This window comes from Cryptosporidium parvum, chromosome 6, assembly GCF_000165345.1.
Source record: "Cryptosporidium parvum Iowa II chromosome 6, whole genome shotgun sequence".
Classification (NCBI taxonomy): domain Eukaryota; phylum Apicomplexa; class Conoidasida; order Eucoccidiorida; family Cryptosporidiidae; genus Cryptosporidium; species Cryptosporidium parvum.
Window position 1 is genome coordinate 711,257 of NC_006985.1, and position 19,004 is coordinate 730,260.

The 19,004-nt window shown below is 27.1% G+C and overlaps 6 protein-coding genes across 6 annotated transcripts; 3 read left to right on the forward strand and 3 right to left on the reverse strand.

Annotated features, from left to right (window-relative positions):
* Positions 1–106: 106 nt before the first annotated feature.
* Positions 107–2,059, forward strand: cgd6_3080 (hypothetical protein with a signal peptide; the record flags this gene model as incomplete). Its single annotated transcript, XM_627654.1, has 1 exon — positions 107–2,059. One exon carries the CDS (start codon positions 107–109, stop codon positions 2,057–2,059), a length of 1,953 nt encoding a protein of 650 aa, XP_627654.1.
* A 460-nt stretch (positions 2,060–2,519) lies between these two features.
* On the reverse strand, positions 2,520–7,016 carry cgd6_3090 (hypothetical protein; the record flags this gene model as incomplete). Its single annotated transcript, XM_627655.1, has 1 exon — positions 2,520–7,016. The coding sequence occupies one exon, from the start codon at positions 7,014–7,016 to the stop codon at positions 2,520–2,522; it is 4,497 nt and encodes a 1,498-aa protein (XP_627655.1).
* Positions 7,017–7,908: 892 nt separating this feature from the next.
* On the reverse strand, positions 7,909–9,042 carry cgd6_3100 (dual specificity phosphatase, signal peptide; the record flags this gene model as incomplete). The annotated part of the gene is made up of 1 exon (XM_627656.1): positions 7,909–9,042. One exon carries the CDS (start codon positions 9,040–9,042, stop codon positions 7,909–7,911), a length of 1,134 nt encoding a protein of 377 aa, XP_627656.1.
* Positions 9,043–10,448: 1,406 nt separating this feature from the next.
* cgd6_3110 (hypothetical protein) lies at positions 10,449–10,847 on the forward strand (the record flags this gene model as incomplete). Its single annotated transcript, XM_627657.1, has 1 exon — positions 10,449–10,847. The coding sequence occupies one exon, from the start codon at positions 10,449–10,451 to the stop codon at positions 10,845–10,847; it is 399 nt and encodes a 132-aa protein (XP_627657.1).
* A 3,464-nt stretch (positions 10,848–14,311) lies between these two features.
* Positions 14,312–16,696, forward strand: cgd6_3120 (hypothetical protein; the record flags this gene model as incomplete). The annotated part of the gene is made up of 1 exon (XM_627658.1): positions 14,312–16,696. One exon carries the CDS (start codon positions 14,312–14,314, stop codon positions 16,694–16,696), a length of 2,385 nt encoding a protein of 794 aa, XP_627658.1.
* Positions 16,697–16,727: 31 nt separating this feature from the next.
* On the reverse strand, positions 16,728–18,485 carry cgd6_3130 (hypothetical protein; the record flags this gene model as incomplete). Its single annotated transcript, XM_627659.1, has 1 exon — positions 16,728–18,485. A coding segment is annotated over one exon (1,758 nt), but the record flags the coding sequence as incomplete, so codon positions are not given.
* Positions 18,486–19,004: the final 519 nt, after the last annotated feature.

Below are 19,004 nucleotides of genomic sequence, written 5' to 3' on the forward strand. Positions count from 1 at the left end.
AGAAAGTGTGAGAGAAAGCCATTATATTTGAAGCTTGTACAAGTTTTTATTTGAATTGATTCAGATTTTCTTTTAAGCATTGTTAGGTGGAAAAGAACAAGTGAATATGAATAAGAAGACTTATGTTTTGGGAGCAATTGGGTGTATTATCCTTGCTGTTGGGGGAGTTCTTGGCTCTGAGACTGATTTATATGGGTCTGACATTTTAGGTTCTGCTGGTGAGAAATCTTCATCAATGTTTCCAAGTAATGAAGAGTCAGCATCAGCTTCTGGAGAAGATCTCGCAGGTATTTCTAGTGACTCAGAAGTAACATCTTCTTCGGGATCTGGTATTGATGGTTCCAATTTGGATATGAGTAAATCGCAATCCCAAGGTGATTTGAGTGCTTCCGTAGGAGGAATTGCTCCCCATTCTGATTTTGTTGGTGGAGATGCTAGTGAAGGTCTTAGATCATCATTAGCATCTTCCATTCAACCAGATATTACTGTTGAACCATCAACTTCTCAACAAAGATCTATTGGATTTGTTGATAAATCAACTGATGATACTTCTAAGCCTGAAGAGAGGTCTTCAAGGATGGAATTTGTTATTACAAGAAATGCAGAAATAGCAATTGAAAACCTTTTCCCATCTTTAGAGTCTGCCAATATTCTTACAGTTAGTGATATCTCCAAGTATCCAAGTGTTGAACTTAATGATGAGAAGGTATTGGAAAGTCAACTTAATAAAAAAATTAATTATTATAAGGTTGAGCTTCCAATGACCCACGATACAATTTCTGGACTCTCTACTAGTGATCCTAGAGTTGAAATTGGAGTAAAATCCAAGTTTGAATTGTTAGTTGATGAAAATCAGCCACGTATGGAACGTATTCTAAGGTTCTTAGGCTCAAATCCTGTTGATTTAGCTGGTCAAGATAAATTCGATTTAGCTACAATATTATTCTCTGTAGTTGCTTATGGAGAATGCATTAAAAGATTGAATGGAATCAACTCCGCTCTAGATGTTGTTGAGATTTGTACCCAGCTTTCCAGAGAAGATGTCCTTACAATTCAACCAGAAGATCTACCAAAGAATGTACTTAAAGAGAAGATTGAACTCTTTAAGCTTACTGGAACTGTTATATCCATTCCTTTACCTCTATTTACTGAAGCTTCAAACTTGAAATGGAGACATGTTTCAAACTCTAATGGAATTTACCAAGTATATAACAGTGGAGCAATTGATGGTTTTGCTCATTTTGATTTCCTTTACAAAAAGCTCTACGATATTATTAATACCATTCACTACCCAGGATTCCAGTTTATCGATGATGTTAGAGTAGATTTGTATTATGGTATGAAAGGAATTAGACTTCAGCTTGGAAATGGTGAACAAAGCAGAAGAGTCAAAAAGAATATTTCAAATATCATGGAATTTTATGATGATTGGTATAAAGGACCAAAATCCAAGAGATTATGTTCACAAAATTACTATAATTCTTTATTGGCTGTGGGACCAATATATGATGCTGTTCGCGAAATGACCAAAATCCTCAAATCTATACAAGATGAAATGGTTGCCAATCCCAGTGTTGTTGAAGAAGAATTTAATGGAATCCCAAGACAATCACTTTTTAATATACATTTTAACGAAAGAAAATTCTTTACTAATAATGTTGTTCCAATATTTACCAATATTAACGATGCAGTTAAAGCAGGCAATGTCAAGCCAATCAGATCTGAAATCCTTCGTATTCTTGCAATTCTTGAAGAGATTGAATTCAATTCTAAGGAAGTTATCAAAGTTCTTCAAGATCTTAACAAATGTATTAAAACTTCTGGACATAACTTTAATTATGAGCTCGGGTATATTAAGCGCGACTATTACAAACTTGTTAAGGCTGTCAGGAAAATCCATCCGAGACATCCCTTCCCTCTTCCTTCCAGTCCATTATACATTAAAGGGAAAAAGTTCGGAATCAAGAATCTCTTCAGAAAGAATGCTGCTAGAGCCAAACTCGGATACTATCGAGAAATTAATCCTTTCAATAAGTCCGAGAAAACTTCGAAGAAGTAATAAGTTGGGACTTTTTTTTAAGTTAACGAGGGGATTATTCATTACTCCTGGGTTGTATCGTGGCGGCGATGGTGGTATACCTTTATTACAACTTTTCTCTCCTTTATCCACATAAATAGCTATATTACTTCATCTTTAGTTGGAGGATTTTCAACACTTGAATTTCAAGTTTTATATTTTTATTAACTTAGGATAATATTAGAGATCAGCAGTTGGAAATTGGTTGGTAGTTATTAAAAATAAATGAACTGATAATACTGATCGGAGTAAATAAAATGTATATTGGATTCAAAGGATTTCCATAAAAAAAAATAACAGAGAAAATGATTCTGTTTTTTTTTATAGAAATACTCTTTACCTATATATATAGAATTTGAAGTTAATTCCTTTTATTATTTACAATATATTCTCTTTCCTTAGTAGTTATTATTTCTTGTAAGAATTATTAAAGTTAGAAGATTTATTCCTCTATAAATTCTGAGAATAACAACTCTTGATATTGTTGAAAATGATATTCAGAATTAAAGAAGTTCTCAATTAATGATGAATGATCCATTATTGTTTCAAAATGAATTGTGACTTCTCTTTCAAGCTCTAGAACCCAATCTTGAAAGAGTGGACATACTAATTTTCGAATCGAAATAAACTCCAAATCTTGGTTATTTTTAAATGTTGTAATTAGATTGTACCAAACAATTAATACCATTAAAATCTTCCATTTAATACATTTAGAGCATACTTGAAAATAAAGATATGAAATTTGATATAAGGAAATTTTAGTATTTATTATTCCATTTTCAAATTGTTTTTTATCAAGTTTATTAACTTTTTTTTTGGAAAAGAAGGCACCAGAGTTAGAAGAAATACTTTTTGTTGAGTTAACTTTAATTTTATTGGAAAAAACAATATCAAATATCCCAAAAAGTAGATTTGTAATAATTGCAGGAAATGCAGAAATTATTTCATTGTTTCTTCGTTTATACATATAATTTAATATAATTTGTAGTCCAATAAAAAATAGTTTAGAATCTTGATTGAGAGAATTTTCATATATTAATAGAGAAATTTGATTTGAGAGCCCTTTATAAATTTGAATTTGTTTGTCTTTGATTATTTTATTATCTAGAATAGGAAAATCTAGATGGTAAAAATGATCAAAATTATCCTGATACTTGACTTGAGTGAGTTTATGATCTGAATATGTTCCTAAATCGAAATAAATTCGATGAAAAATGAGTTGTTTTTTAGATAAGTCTGAAATTGATTCCAATAGATCAATTGCAATAATTCTTGCATGATTTTGAAAGGTAACATTATGGATGAGCATGTTGGGAAAAGAAATAGAAAAGTCTGCAACTTTCAACTTCAATTTGTTTCCAAAAGCAATAATGTGATCAATTGACTGAGAATAGGTGGTAATATCGGTATTAATAGAATCATAATTTCTTTTAGTTTTTGAAATATCCAAACAGCTTATAACTCTTGTAGAAACAAGCTCCAAAGCTTTGTCAGTATCAAAGTTTTTCTCAACAAGAAAAAAAAAGAACTTTTTGTGATCAGATGGAGATCTGTAAATAAGACCTGATTCAACTCCCTTGAAAGAATAACTTCCTGAGACAATAAAAGGATCTTTATGAAATTTGTGAGTATTAGTAGAATTACTGTGAACTGAAATAAGTTGAAAAATAGTATTTGGTATAAAATTTTGATTTTCACCACGGTTAAAAACCTGAAAAAAGCTATCTTTTCCATTGTTTGGAAATATTTTGAATCTGAAATTTTCTTCAAAGTTTGAATCATTATCATTAATAGAGTAAGTTTTGGATCCACATAAATTAGCATCTGAATCAAATAGAAAAAGCTGCGAGCTGATTCTTGTGGGACATTTATTTGAGTGTGAGTCTGGAATCCAATTCTCAATGTTAACAACAATCCAAGAGTTTTCTTTTAGATAAATCATATTTTCAACTTTATGACGAGTACTCTTCAAAGGCAAAACTTTGTCGCAACTTTGAAGTTTATTTGATTCCACATTAACTAGCTTAATATATTGATTTTCATGGCCTTGAAGAGATAAAAAGTAAAGATGATCATAATCTTGGTAATTTTCAGTAAATTGGGTAATAATAGAATAAATTGGAAATTTTAATCTTTTAATATGGAGAATTTTGAGAAATTTTTCGTTTGTCTCAAGCAATTCTGTATATAAATAATCAGTCATTGATCCTAAAATAATACGATTTTTCCATATTTGATTATTATTAAAAATGTGTCTTCTTTGAGTTCCAATAACTTTCAAATTAAAAACTTCCTGAGAAGAAATATGAGATTTTAAATTAATAATAATTTTTTTGTATTTGGTTTGATTTGTTTGAAACTTTTCTTGAAATAAATCTTGTGTAAATTGAATTAAACTAAAAATACATAAGAATCCAAAACTTGTTGTAATATATATATTATCATGAAAATTATTGTCAAATTCAATAGAAGTGATCATTCCAACCTCAGAATCAAGAAAATGGTTCAGGTTGAAGTTAGATTTAATATTCTTCAAAGGATTTTGTATTGATGATAAATTTGCAAATATTTGGCTATGAGGATCTCCAATTAGAGTTAATATTACATGAGAAGAATTATTTAATATTAATTTTTTGGATTCAAATGATGAAATAATAGGGATATAAGTTAATTCATCTTTAATATCAAAATGAAAAAGTTGAAAAGACTCGATTTTTAACTGAATTAATTTATGTCCTTGAGTAATAATCATTAAGTGATTATCATCAGCCATTTTAGCATACATAATTAAATCAGGATATTCCCATAAATCTTTTATATTCGGTTGAAAATGATCAATATGATTTTGATTTTCAAAAGCTTTAACTTGTTCAGAAATTCCCTGGTATAATAAAATACGAGATTCTGTAACCTGTAGCATTAAATTATGACATACTTTAACACATAAAATAGTTGAATGACCACTTATTAAAAAACCATTAATTTGAATTTTTTTTAAATAATATTTATTTTCAGGAATGGATTCTTGCTTTATAAGTAAATCAATTTGGCTTTCAAGGAACTTTGAATAAACAACCAAATACCTGTTTTTTTCGATGGGTATAATAAAAATTTCAAGTACTCCTTTTTTTAAAGAATCAAATTGGGCTATTGTGGAAATCTTTAATGAATTTAAAAATATATATCTTAAAACAAAATCATATTGAAAATAATATCCACCTTTAATTTGATCAAAGCAACATTGATATCTTCTGGCTGCTAATATAAATTTATTATCAAAACAATTTGGAGCCATAATAGCCTTTTCCATTTTCAAAATTTCAAGAATTTTTGGGGCAAAAATAAATTTTTGTTTAAAGTTTGGAAAAGTTATCATTTTAATTACACCAAAAGTTGAGCTTACTATAATACTTTTTACAATGAGACATTCTTCATTATAATACAAGTATGGAGAAACACTTGAAATATCTGATAATTCAAAACTTGGAGAATTGATTTGTAGCTTTATTATATCAAATTCTTTCATCTTATTATCTTGAAACTGAAGATTTAATATAAACATTTCCATACATTTTGAAGAAATGAAAAACTTAATTCTTTGTTCATTAACATTTTCTTCAATGATTACGACATCTCTTAAATCAATATAAATTTTATCTTGATAATATTCATTTAAATTTACGGTCAAAATTTCCTCATTAAATTCTTCAGCATCTAATTCACATAAAATTAATTTTAATTCATTCTTTTCATAATTAAATATTAACAATAATTTTCTAAATCTACATATACACCCAGAATTAATAAAGCCAGACTTATATCCACATGCACTTGCACATGCAAGCACCGGTATTGATTTGTCATTTATAGACCTCCCCACACTTACGTGTATTGATTTCATGTGGATTACCGGTATATGTGTGCAAAAAATGCGCATTTGATATAGTTGGGGAGAAAATGACGTGGATGAAGAGTTTATTAATGGAATCAGATTGGTTTCAGATATTGGTTTTTGATAATTATCTCTGGGATTAATTTGATTTTTAAGTAAGTTATTCCAGTCAAAAAAGAAAGTTTTTCCATATAGAATTTGGTTTTTTAAATCACTAAAGAGGCAAAATACAATTGGTTGGATTTTTGTGTAGTTTTTGCATGTTTTAGAAAATGAAATACATTCAAGTTTGTATTTAAGCGAGTCAAAATGGAAGAGATTTTCAGTCTGAATTTTCAACTCCAATTGTTCAATAATACCATTTTTGTTTACTATTAGATTTGGAACAATAAGAAAAGAATAAGAAGAAATACAGACAATAATATATCCAGTATCATTGTCTATTGCAATACAATATTCTGGTATTAGCTTTTCAAAGATTATAGGGAAGGAGTTGGCAAATTTTATACTGTATTCATAAGGTCTAATAAAGTTAATTTTTGGAATTGTCTTATTCTTGGAGAGTGAAATCGAAAACTCATTTTTTATTAAAAGCTGGTTGCTGAATATATTTGGTTCATTTTCTTTAATATTATGGTCCTTAATTATTGTATTAATACTTGTTGGAAATGCAATAAAGGAATTTGGAATCTTATATGAGATATAAGGACAATCATGCTTGGAATGAGGAATAGAAACGCTTTTCAAAGAAAATAAATGAAGATTTTGAGAACAATCCAATACTAAAATTAAATCAAATTGACTTTCTTGAATTGAGTATCTCCAAAAATCAACACAAGTATCTTCAAGTTTAACTGTTATTGATGCTAATTCTTCATTATTTGATGGAATGAATTCACTGAATACCGTTAATTCATTATATTTTAGTGTGGAAATATCAAGAAATTGTCTATTTTTGTTTAATGGGAAGAATTTTCCTGTAATTGTTTTTAATACTGAGGAGTCATTATAAAGAACATTTCCCAATATAGAACAGTTTGGATTCATGCTCCGATTTAAAGCTTTATACAATAATCAAGTAACATCCAAATTATGAGGTTAATCTCATAAAGATGTATTTCTTTTTTTTGTGTGAATTTTAATTCCTCACAAAAAAAAAATGGTATATTTCTTGAATAATACTTGTCGTTATAATATACATACATAAATTTAATATTCAGTTTGAGCGCCAACAGTCGAATTTAATAATCCTTGTTAATGTCAAAATTACAATAAAGAATTTCAAGTGAGAAGCGGAAATAGTTTCCAGAAAACGATCAGATTTGGAGTTTAATACTATTAGAATAGTTTTAATATCAAGGTTGCTTTAGAGTTTTTATTCATTAATTTTGAAAGCTTCTTGTTTGGTTAAGGTATAAGCTGATAACAAATGGGTAAGGGTGGAAATGCTTGTAAGAGAAATCAATGTAGAGAAAGAAAGGTTGCTAATGGTGCTAAGGAGGGTAAGTCTCAGCTTAAAGTAAATGCTGAGGCAATGAGTTTGAAGTGTCAGATCTGCTTACAACCTTTTATGAAAGTTCAGACTGGGCCGTTACTTAAACAACATTGGGAAGCCAAACATCCAAAGAAGACTTTTCAAGAATGTTTTCCAGGGATAGAACTTTGAAAGAATTTAATTATAAAAATTTATATATAAAAAGAGAAATAAGTCAGAAATAATGGGATAAATATATTGTTATTATTTTTAAAGAGAGAAATAGAAAGAAATTATTCAAAAAGCTTTATAAATTACCAGAAAGGTTTGAATTAGCAGTTTATTTCTCTTTTTGAGTTAAGTTTAATAAAAATGAATAGTAAAATCTATTTGATTTTTATTATTACAAATTATTTTTACCATATTTTTTTTTCAATTCAATCTTAATCCAATCAAAAACATAATCTAAGGAAAGTTAAAACTAATCATTTGAGCAATTTGTGAATTTGATGGATGAAGTAATTTGAAGATATCTTCATTTTCAGTGGGACTTATTATGTTATTATCAAGCCCTATTTGGTTAAGAGTAAATATTAGTGTTGCGGTAATTTGCATTTTTCTGAGGTAAGATACTATAACTGATGCAATTGATACAGTTTCATTTGTAACTCTTGTCCCAACAATCATTATTGGGAATATATCCTTTGGATCTGGATTACTTTCTTCAAGTTCTTTGAACGATTTAATTGTTTCTTCAATTGGTAAATTAGAATAAATCAAATATTCATCCTCTATGGGAATTTTGGATTCTGAATTATTTACATGAATAATTCTTACTTCATTATTACTTGCTGATTTTATTTTATTTGGAGTAAAATCCATAATAGTTTTTATTCCCAAACTTTTAAGAATCTGAGGATGAACACTTTGAAAAACATTTCCAAGATAAATTTTATAAGTTTCACCCCAGCTGATAACAAGTGGATATTCTATTGAAGCAATAATCTTTGATTTTAGATTCTGGGGGATGTTTTTTATTGATTTAATACTTGAAATACATTCGGCATCTATACTACAACATATATATGGAAATTCAAGACTAAATGAAGAATATCCATTTTTTAATAAGTAAATGGATTTAATTGATTGTATACATTTTTTCAAGTATTCCAATACTTCTCTTTGTGAGATTTCTAAATCACTGGTATTTGTAAGTCTTCCTTCAAAGTCATAAATTATTACATGTTTTCTCTTTATTCCAATAATTTCAGAGCTTTGATTTCTATTGGATTCTGGAAATATTCTTTTAACCCTATCTAAACTATTACATTCAATTGAGCCATTTATTTTAGTCCTTGATTTTATTATTTGATTTTTTGTTCTAATATCACAAATTACTACTGGCTCATTATCAATAATGGAAGCTGAATTCTTTTCAATTTCTTTTAAATTCTTGCAAAGTAAGAGTTGACAAATATTAAATAACTTCTTGTTAGAGATTGGCTTACATTCCAGCTCCTTGCCTTTCTTAATAAGGCTAGCAACGTCTCTTGATTCATTCAAAAGTCGATTATATTCTATTGCTCTATGGTTCTCCATCTTCTTTTTTTTATTTATATATAATAATTCTTTAAGAGTAAAATAAAAGGCTAGAATTGACTTCTCAGATGAATGAATGAGTAAATAAATAAATGTATAAATATAAATATATATATCACGTAATTACCTGCTTTATTTCTCCTTTTATTTTCTATAATATATATTCCACAATTTCTTGTTTTTTTTTTATTTAGGAATTAATGATTGTAAATTCTTCCATATAATAACTTGTTATATTAATAGTATAATTAATAATAATCACTTTATTTTCCAGCTAAACTTCCAACTTTTGATTTAATCTTATTTTCATTAAAAAAAAATTAAAATCTCTAATATATTTTATTTCTCGTTCAATATCTTGACAGGAAATTTTTACTTAATATAATATTAATATTGCGAGACGAGACACGTACACATATAAAAAAATGCATGCAAATTTGGTTAACAATAATTATGTTTATATATTTTTTAAAAACTTTAATTGGGGGGTGGAGGGGTGTTACAGAAAAGGCGGGAAATATTCTTTAAGTCAAAAAAAATTGTATACCGGCATTTGCATGCAAAAAAAAAAAAAAAATGACATATTAATAGGTATTCATACGAAAAGGTAAATAAATTATATGATTTAACTTCCTACTTATATGTGAAATTTCTCACATCTATTATTTAATTAAATGAATAATTATATCCAATACATAAACTCAAATGATTCAAATATGAATTCAATATACACCTGAATTAATAATTAAAACATAATTTAAGCTAACAATGGGGTAGAAAGATCTGATGAAGTCTGGACTGATACAACCATTCCTTTGTTTATCTTTGAATTTGGAGAGAGAGAAAAAGAGTCACCTCCTTCTTGTTGAGAAAGAGCTGCGGAAATTAAAGTAGAAGAACCAGTTGAATCTAAATTATTAGTTGTCTTTGAATTACTTTCATGATTACCTGAAATTAAAAAACCATTCAAACTTTCTCCTCCTTCATTTTCATTAAATGTTCCATTCATAAACATGTTTCTTTGAGATGAATTTCCGATACAAGTATTATTATTATTTGCACTTAAAGAGGTATCTTGGTTTTGAAATAGAGGAAAATTGTGGATAAGAGAACCCGTCATGAAGTTGGGATGTCCTGTAATAATGTTCCCGCCAACTCCAGTGATAGTTAATCCAGCTAAATGGTTTAAATACCCAAGATGATTGAAAAAATTGAATTGGTTTTGAAAGGCAATTTGGTGAAAAGTTTGACTCAAAAAATTGTTCAAATCTGGCCCAAAAATTCCGTTACAATTTGGAGAGAGTAAATCTGGGAAAGAAGAGGGAGGGCTACTAGTTGAATTAAAATGGGTTGTTGGCACGTGATTTTGTATTCCAGGTGGTAATTGATTTGGGAAGATAGACCCCATGAGAGTAAAGTGGGTTCCCATTCCTACTCCTCCTAGACCTGTTCCTGCTATTCCTCCAATTCCTCCTGTTCCTCCAATTCCACCTGTTCCTCCAATTCCACCTGTTCCTCCAATTCCTCCTGTTCCTCCAATTCCTCCGGTTCCTCCCATTCCTCCTGTTCCTCCCATTCCTCCTATTCCACCCATCCCTGCTAATCCCATTGTTCCTGCTGCTCCTGTTCCACTTAAAAATGGGTTCTGCTCATTTATACTAGAAATTACACGATTAATCATTGTGTTGAATCCATCGATATCAGAAGAAAATTGCTTTTTCAGACGACTATTATTGTTAATTCCATTTTCACTTTCATTGTTAAAATCAGTAGATGAAGTAATATTTGGAATAGGTGGTATTTGAATATTGCTAAGAAAATTATTACTTGAGCTTTTCTTTATGTGATTACTATTTGTACTAGAAATACTGACTTCTGGCTCATTCTTTGTTGTAGATTCTTCAGTAATTGAGATTCCATTTTCGATTCCTTCTCCTGCTCCCACTCCTCCTACTCCTGCTCCTCCTACTTCTCCATTATTACCACTACTATTCCCACCAGAATTTGTGATAATTGATAATGGTGATAGTATTCTGGATTCATTTGGTGAGTTATGATTACTATTATTTAAGATTCCAAAGTTAGGCTGTGATTCGATTTGAAATTGTTCTCTAAGATTATTGAGATCTGAATATTTCTCAGTTTTAGTTAATTTAATTGGTTGTTGAGGAGATGTACAAGATATATTACTCATAGTAGGAGATTGTGTTTGAGCTAAAGTGTATAATGGAACAATACTTGGTTCAGATATATTTTTATTATTAGAATTGCCACTATTTTTTGGTTTATTCTTCTTTTGTAAAGCTTTTCTACTTTCATGAAGTGCACTATAATATTCGATTAATTCTTTTTTGGCTGGATCTAAAATTGGAGGATCATGAAGATCATCCGGTACTACACCTTTTACATCGATATAGTCAAGAACCGCTCTAGAAAGTAAAGATGCTGCTTCTTTACCATATTTAGCTTCACTAAAAGAACATTGTCTTCTACTAGGTTTTGTTGATTCATGAGTCCAAAAAACTACTCTCCATTCTTTTTTTCCACCTGGTTTATATACTCTTTCTCCCCTTGCTCTTGTTGGAGTTCTATTCTTATTAATTAAGGAAGTTGTCATATTTATTAAATAATGAAAATAATTAATTATAATACCAAAAATAGGTATTGGAATGGAGTTACAATATCCTAAAACAAGAGATATTGAATAGATTTTCTTTTATTATGATTATGATTATTATATGAATTCCTCTAGTTTCAAGCTTATTAATTCAAATAAAATAGATATATATGTTTTTGTAATATTTTAGATTCTATTTATTTACTTAAGCCTACTTTAAAAGCAAAAAGCCCGAAAGGCCTAAAGCTTTAAGCAGGAAACTTGAAAACAAAAATCCCGTAACTCCAAAGCCTGAAATTTAAAAGCAGGAAACTATTTGTTTTTTTTTGGTATTGATAATATATAAATACTGCTTTTCTTTTATTCTGAATATATTAAAAAATCTCTATAACTAGAACAATTGTCTTATTTTAAATATATTCGATTTTTAGAAATAATATATTAAAATAGTTTTACCTCTTTATATTTCTCTATTATTTCTTCTTTCTCTCCTTATCTTTATCTCTATATCTCTATATAATTTCACTAACAATTTTCCGATTTATAAGTATTAATGTTAAAAAAACAATGAAATAATAATATTAGTGTTATGAATGAAATATATATTAAAGTTATATTACTTTTTAATGTTTATTATATAAATCCAATTGTCAAAGTTAGACTATAAATATTATACATATATTTTCCTTTTTTTTTTTTTTTTTTTAATTTTCTGATTAAAATGGATTAACTTTATATTATTGGATAAGACTTATTTAATAGTAATTCAATAATATTGGTATTAGAGGAGTGTAATTTTTGATAGAATTTTACTTCTATCAAATACTCACTCTTTATAGATTTCTCAAGTCAAATCCTTATTTAATAAAAATAAGAATAATAATAACTTGACCAATATCTGAATTAACCAATTTTATCCCTTTATTTTCCTTTTCTTAACTTTATTTATATAAGTTCTCCATAAACGTAGATTTTTTTTTTCTACCTATAATTTTTGCTGACCTATTTTCCAACCATATACCCCACGTAAATCAATATATAATATATTATATCTTGCCTCTTTTCTCTTTATCTATCCCTATCTAACATTTAATGTTACACCGTGACTAAGCGTCTGTCATACCGCAACTCAGTCTAATGCATTAATTATTAGATAAATTCACTATTTAATATTATTTTAATTACCGGGGTGTGCTAAATAATACGTATACTCCCGTTTGGCGCCAAGTCTTTTATCAAATAGGGTGTACCTATGGGGAAAATTTGGGATGAAAAAAGATTAATAAATTAGAAAAGATTTAGTAAGAATTAGTTTTTGATATAAGTAATGATTAGATTTGTTCTATAAAAAAAGAGTAAACAATGTTTTTTTTTGTTTTAATGGTGAATTTTCTTTCAAAGCATTCAATGATTTTTCTATTGAATTTTTTTTTGTTTTTTTTTTCTTCTTGTTCACCCACAAATTTTATGTTTCATTATATATTTATTTGAAAAGAATAAATTAGAATTGCATGCGTCTTCCCGCCAAAGCATGCAATATATATATATATATATATAATATATATAAACGAAAAGGGGGGAGAGGGGGGAAGAAGAGAAGAGAGGGGGAGGAAGAGAAGAGAGGGGGAAGGAATGAGAAATAGGGAGAGATGAGATAGTTAAAAAGAGAATGGTAGTAATAATAACTATAGAGTTTTTTGATTAAAAAAAACTTGTAGGGCTTGTAAATTATATTTTCTCTTATAGTTTTAAATATATTATTGCGAACATTTTTTTAATATAAGAAAAAAAATATTTGTATGACGTGTGCGCGGCAACTTTTGGGATTTTAATATCATTACATGTCAATGCAAGTTGCATGTAATAATGATTTTTTGTAATTATGCTTGTAATGTATTGTAAGTTGCATGCAGAATAGTAATAATAATAAGAGAAGGAAAATGATGAGAAGAGAGGAAAGTGAATGGAATAGATTGTATTTGATTTGTTTGAATGATTTTTTCTAAATGAATTGGAGGAAAAAAACTTTTAAGTACATTAATTATATACCTAATCAATGTATTGAATTTTATGTGAGTTCAAATATATATATGTAATTTTTTTTCTTTAAATTTAGTTGAAAGTTTGGCTAAATTGGAAAATTTAGCCGCGTATAATATTAAGAGCACAATAACTTAGAAAGTTTTAATAATATATATAAATAATAGTTTTGAGTAATTGACACGAATAGTAACAAATTATAACTATTTTTCTTTAGGTTAGGTTAGAAAAGTCAAATTAAAGATGACGATAATAATAATAGTAATAATAATGATACAAATATAATGTTACTAATAATTAAATAGAAACATAGGGAGAGGGGGGGGGGCTATATTATATTACAATAGTAATAATAATTTCCATAACTCTATATAATATTTGCATGCATGAAAAATTTTAAAATAATTTTTTTTTGAATATTTTGGCGGGAATAATGAGTTGGCAATAAAATTGTGGTTGCGCATGCAAGCAAAAGTATTTATGTGGCTTAACAAAATATTAATAAAATAATAAACACAAACATTGAAAAAAAAAATCCGAGAAAGAAAGAAAAAGAAGGAATATTTAGGAGTAGTATATAAACAGAAAAAGTGAAGAAAATAGGAGGAGAAGATGCTCAATGTTGAGGGAGGCGATATTGATGAAGATATAAATTATAGTAATTATCAAAGAGAAATATATTCAAATGAGCTAGAAAAAAAAACTGGACTAAATAATAATAATAGTAATAATAACAATAGCGACGATTATTATTATTATTATGGGAATGATACTATACAAGAAAGTTATTATAGCAATTATGACAAAAATGGAATGAACAAGAATAATGATGAATATGAATTAAATGATAATGAAGTATCCTTGGAAATGTATTCTAAAGAACTTGATATAATAAGTTTAAGTAAAGGAATAGTTGAGAATATTTGGTATGTTGAAATAGAAAGTAATGGAGAAGTTGTTTGGTCTAGTGTAATTGCTTGTGATTTTTCAAAACAAGAAAATGATAATGAAGAGAATAATAGACAATGGGAGAGTTTAAGTTCCAAAAGTGGTTGGAATAAAAAACAATTATTTGGTAATGAAGTTAATATAATAACAAAAAAACAATTAATAGAATTATTAATTCAAGATGGCATTACAAATGAAAATAGTATAAAACTTTTTACTTCAATTGGAATGTGGAAATCACTATTTCTAACATTGAATTATAGTACATATATTAGAAGAAAGCGAGAAATGCTTTATTCAAAACAAGTTAAGGATTATATTGTTAAGTTTAATAATAGAAGGGAAACAATAGAAAGAAGAATGAGAATAAATTATAATGAAGATGATCGAACAAATTTAATCAAGTTAATATATCAAGGAATTCAAGATTTATTTGGTTCAATTTCTATTTGTAATAGTCCAGAAATTTTTAAAATTACTTACAAAATTCCTTTTTATTGGGCTTCTTTAATTGCTAATATATATGTTTTTGAAAAGCTAAGGAATTATGACATCATGTTAATTATTATTGAATATATTTCAGAAGTTAATCCAGAGCTTATTTTTGAATTTCAGAAATATTCTAAGTCGTCTATTCAAAGTAATAATAATAATATGATTGAAATGCTCAATATTTTCAATAATGAACTATTACAAAATACTTCAACATGTTTTCAAGAATATCTCTCAGATTTATTATCAATAACTGAAAAGAGTAAACTTATTTTAAGCTCTTATATAACATCTAATAATAGTGATACAGAAAAACAGAAATCTAATATAAATATTGAAGAAAATCAATCAATTCAATTCAAAGATAAGAATCAAAATGATGAAAATGTAGTCAAAATTAATAATCAAAGTGATATAAAGAGAAAACCAAATTATATGAGACCAACTCGACTTTCAGAAATAAGAAGACAGAATAGCAGAAAAAGTATCAATGAAAAAGTTCACTCCAAGTTTGAAGAAGGTGTTAATACTAGTACTAGTGTTTTTACTACTGCTAATACCAATTCTAATACCACTAATATCATTAATACTACTAGTACTACTAATAATACCACGAATATCACTAATAACAATAATACCACTAATAACAATAACTCTAATAATAACAACAGTAATAGTAAAAACACAGTTCTTGGCCAAGTTAAAGCAAATATACAAAAAGATCCAGAAAAGGAAATGATCAAGGATAATGAAAAGAACCCTTCAAGTTTAAAAAATGACCAAAATAAAAAAAACAGGTTTAGAAACTTAAGTACAAAACATTTAATTGATTCAAAAGAAAACAATGAAATGTTGAATAATTCTGTTTCTAATGATAATCTTTCCAAAAATCCAACTATAATCAACACAAATAATTCCATCAATTATAATAGTTATGATGAAAATAAATTCATTAATGAAAAAAATAATTTAAAGACTATTTTGAATATATTGGAAGAAAAATCAAAGTCTCAAGTTGTCAATAAAGTTAACTTTGATGATGAACTTTTCAATATTATCAGTGAATTAGATAAGATTAATTTTAAAAATCAAAATAATGAAAATGATATTTCCACAAATATTTCAGAAGATTTCTCTCAAAATATTTATTCCAATAATAAATCTGATAATGATAAAGATTTTCAATATCAAGATGAAAATATTAATGATGAAACATATTTACAAGTAAATAATATCAAATCTCATTTAGATCCTTATGATTGGTACTATTCATCAAGTAATAATGAAAATGGTGATAATGAAAATGTTCAAATGACTACAAAGTTAAATAAATTAAGTCCAAAAACAGTTCATACTAATAATGAGAAAGTTACACAATTAATCAGTTTGAGCGAAAATGATGATAATAATCATAATAATAGAAATATTACAATAGAAGAAAATGTATCTTCAAATACAGACATTAATGAATTAAAATATATTGAAAGTATATTAGATAAAGAAATCGAAGAATTACAAAGACAAGAAGATGAATTAGCTTCAAATATTTTCTTTTAGATACTCCTAAAATATAAATATCTTCAAGTAATTATAGAATATCTAAAATAAATGGAAAAACATGAGAATTATCTGGTTTATGTACAAGATCATATTCACTTGGCTTTTCTGAAGGAGGATCAAATTTTGGAAGAATAATAAATCCATCTTGATCTTTCTCAAAATTATTCTTATTATCAGTACTTCTTGAAGATGATGAATATTTACTGGATTTCTTATAACCATTTCCTTCTATCCTATTTTCACTCCAAGGTGATGGTAAAAAGTGATTTCCAAGTTCTGGTAATGGTGTTTTATTACCATTATATGCACCATGCATTGTTTCTCTATAAAATTTATAAAGATGAAGCTGAGGATCAGATTGTACAAAACTTGGAAAACTTTCATCAAATCTTCTATCTCTACGAAATCTATAATAATACAAGTCAACAAGATCTTGATGAGAAAATCTATTTTGTTTTCTAAGATCAATCTTTCTTAAGAATTCTATTTGATTTGGTGATAAATCTCTTGGCTCCAAATTCCCCCAACAATAATATGGTGAATTTCTATTTGAAATCCCATATATTATTTCATCAGAATCTCCCTTACCAAATTCTACAGGTTTTGGATCTAAAATACCAATAGTACCAAGTTGTTGCTTATTTAATGGTAAATCTGTATAGTAAATTAATCCACAATCAAAACATTGAAGTATAATAGTATCAGGTGGTATTTCTATTGAAGATACTGGGAAATGTGGCATATTTTCAAATTTGTTTTTATTATTATAATTTGGAATTTCTCTATTATCTAAATCAAAGGCATTAACTAATTGAAATAATACATCCATAAATATTTTCCCTGTAATACCTAATATATTTATTGCTCCTTTAATATTCGAACAAGTATTATTCATACAAGTAATTGGAGATAATTCTTCACTAAATAATGGTCTTTTATTATTGACTAATGATCCACTATTCCTTTTAAATTCTTGAATTAAAGCATTTTCTTTTACTTTATTATTTGATTCTTTTCTTTCTGAAGATTTAATACTAAACATGGACTTTAATTGATCATTGGATTCATTTACACCAACAATATTATTATGAGATGATGGTATATTATTAACAATATTTTTACTAATAGAGTTAAGTATTTTTTCATCTCTAACAACAACTTTGGAATTATTAGCTCTTCTTTCATTTGCCAAAGTATTATATCTTTCAACTTTATAATAGTCTCCTAAAACTCCTAGAAGACTACCATTACTAATACTACTGCATTGACTAAGAATACATGAATTTTTTTGTGATGATAATGGCGATGGAGATGGCGAGGGCGATGATGATGATGAAGATATTAATGGTGATGGCGCTTTACCTTGAGTTCTTTTAAATTGTTGACTTTTTCTTAATTCATTGCTCATTCTTAATCTTTCACTATATTCATCACTTCCCATACTAATACTATTATATATTGGAGCTCCTGTTAATGAATGAATTGGAGTATATCTAACATGATTATCACTATTAGATAATAAAGGAGGTTGGTTAGAATTTGAACTGGAAGATGATACAATATTAGAAACTTTTGATTCATTATTATGTTCAACAGGAATATTTCCTAATCCTTCATTTAAAGATCCATTTTGAAAGAAATAGTTTGGTAATATTTGACTATTTCTTGAAATAGAAGAAGAAGCTGATAAAAAAGATGAGCTCATTTGTATTATTATTATTATTATTATATTAATTGAAGTAAAAAAGTGATAATTTAAGTAATTTATTATATAATTCTTTAATAATTAATTAGTTAATTAATATTAATAATTTTGTTTTATTTTCACAGATTTATCAATTAATCAATTAATTTATTTACTTATTATTATGTAATATTAAGTAAATTTAGCTTCAAATGTTTCTTAATCTAATCAATTTACTTTCATTATTTCCCTTTAATTTTAATCTTTTTTTTAGAAAAAAAAAATTCTCACACACATGCCGTTATAAACCTAAAAATTCTATACCGGTATCCACGTCTTGTCTCCACGCTGTCAGAAAAATAATAAAAGATGACATGAGCTAAAAAAAAGATATGATTTTTGTAAAAAAGAAAAGAAAAAAAATATGGAAATGAATATATTATTTAATTTTGTAAAACATAGTTGTTTGTTTTAGTTATATGATTTAAGGGAGTTAGGTTATATTAAAGAAGAATTTAGGGAAAAATAATAAGATTTAAGTATTATATAAATAATGAATAGTAAGTATAAAGAAAATATGCAGATTTAGTGTTTCGTTATAATAATAAAAAATAAGTAGTG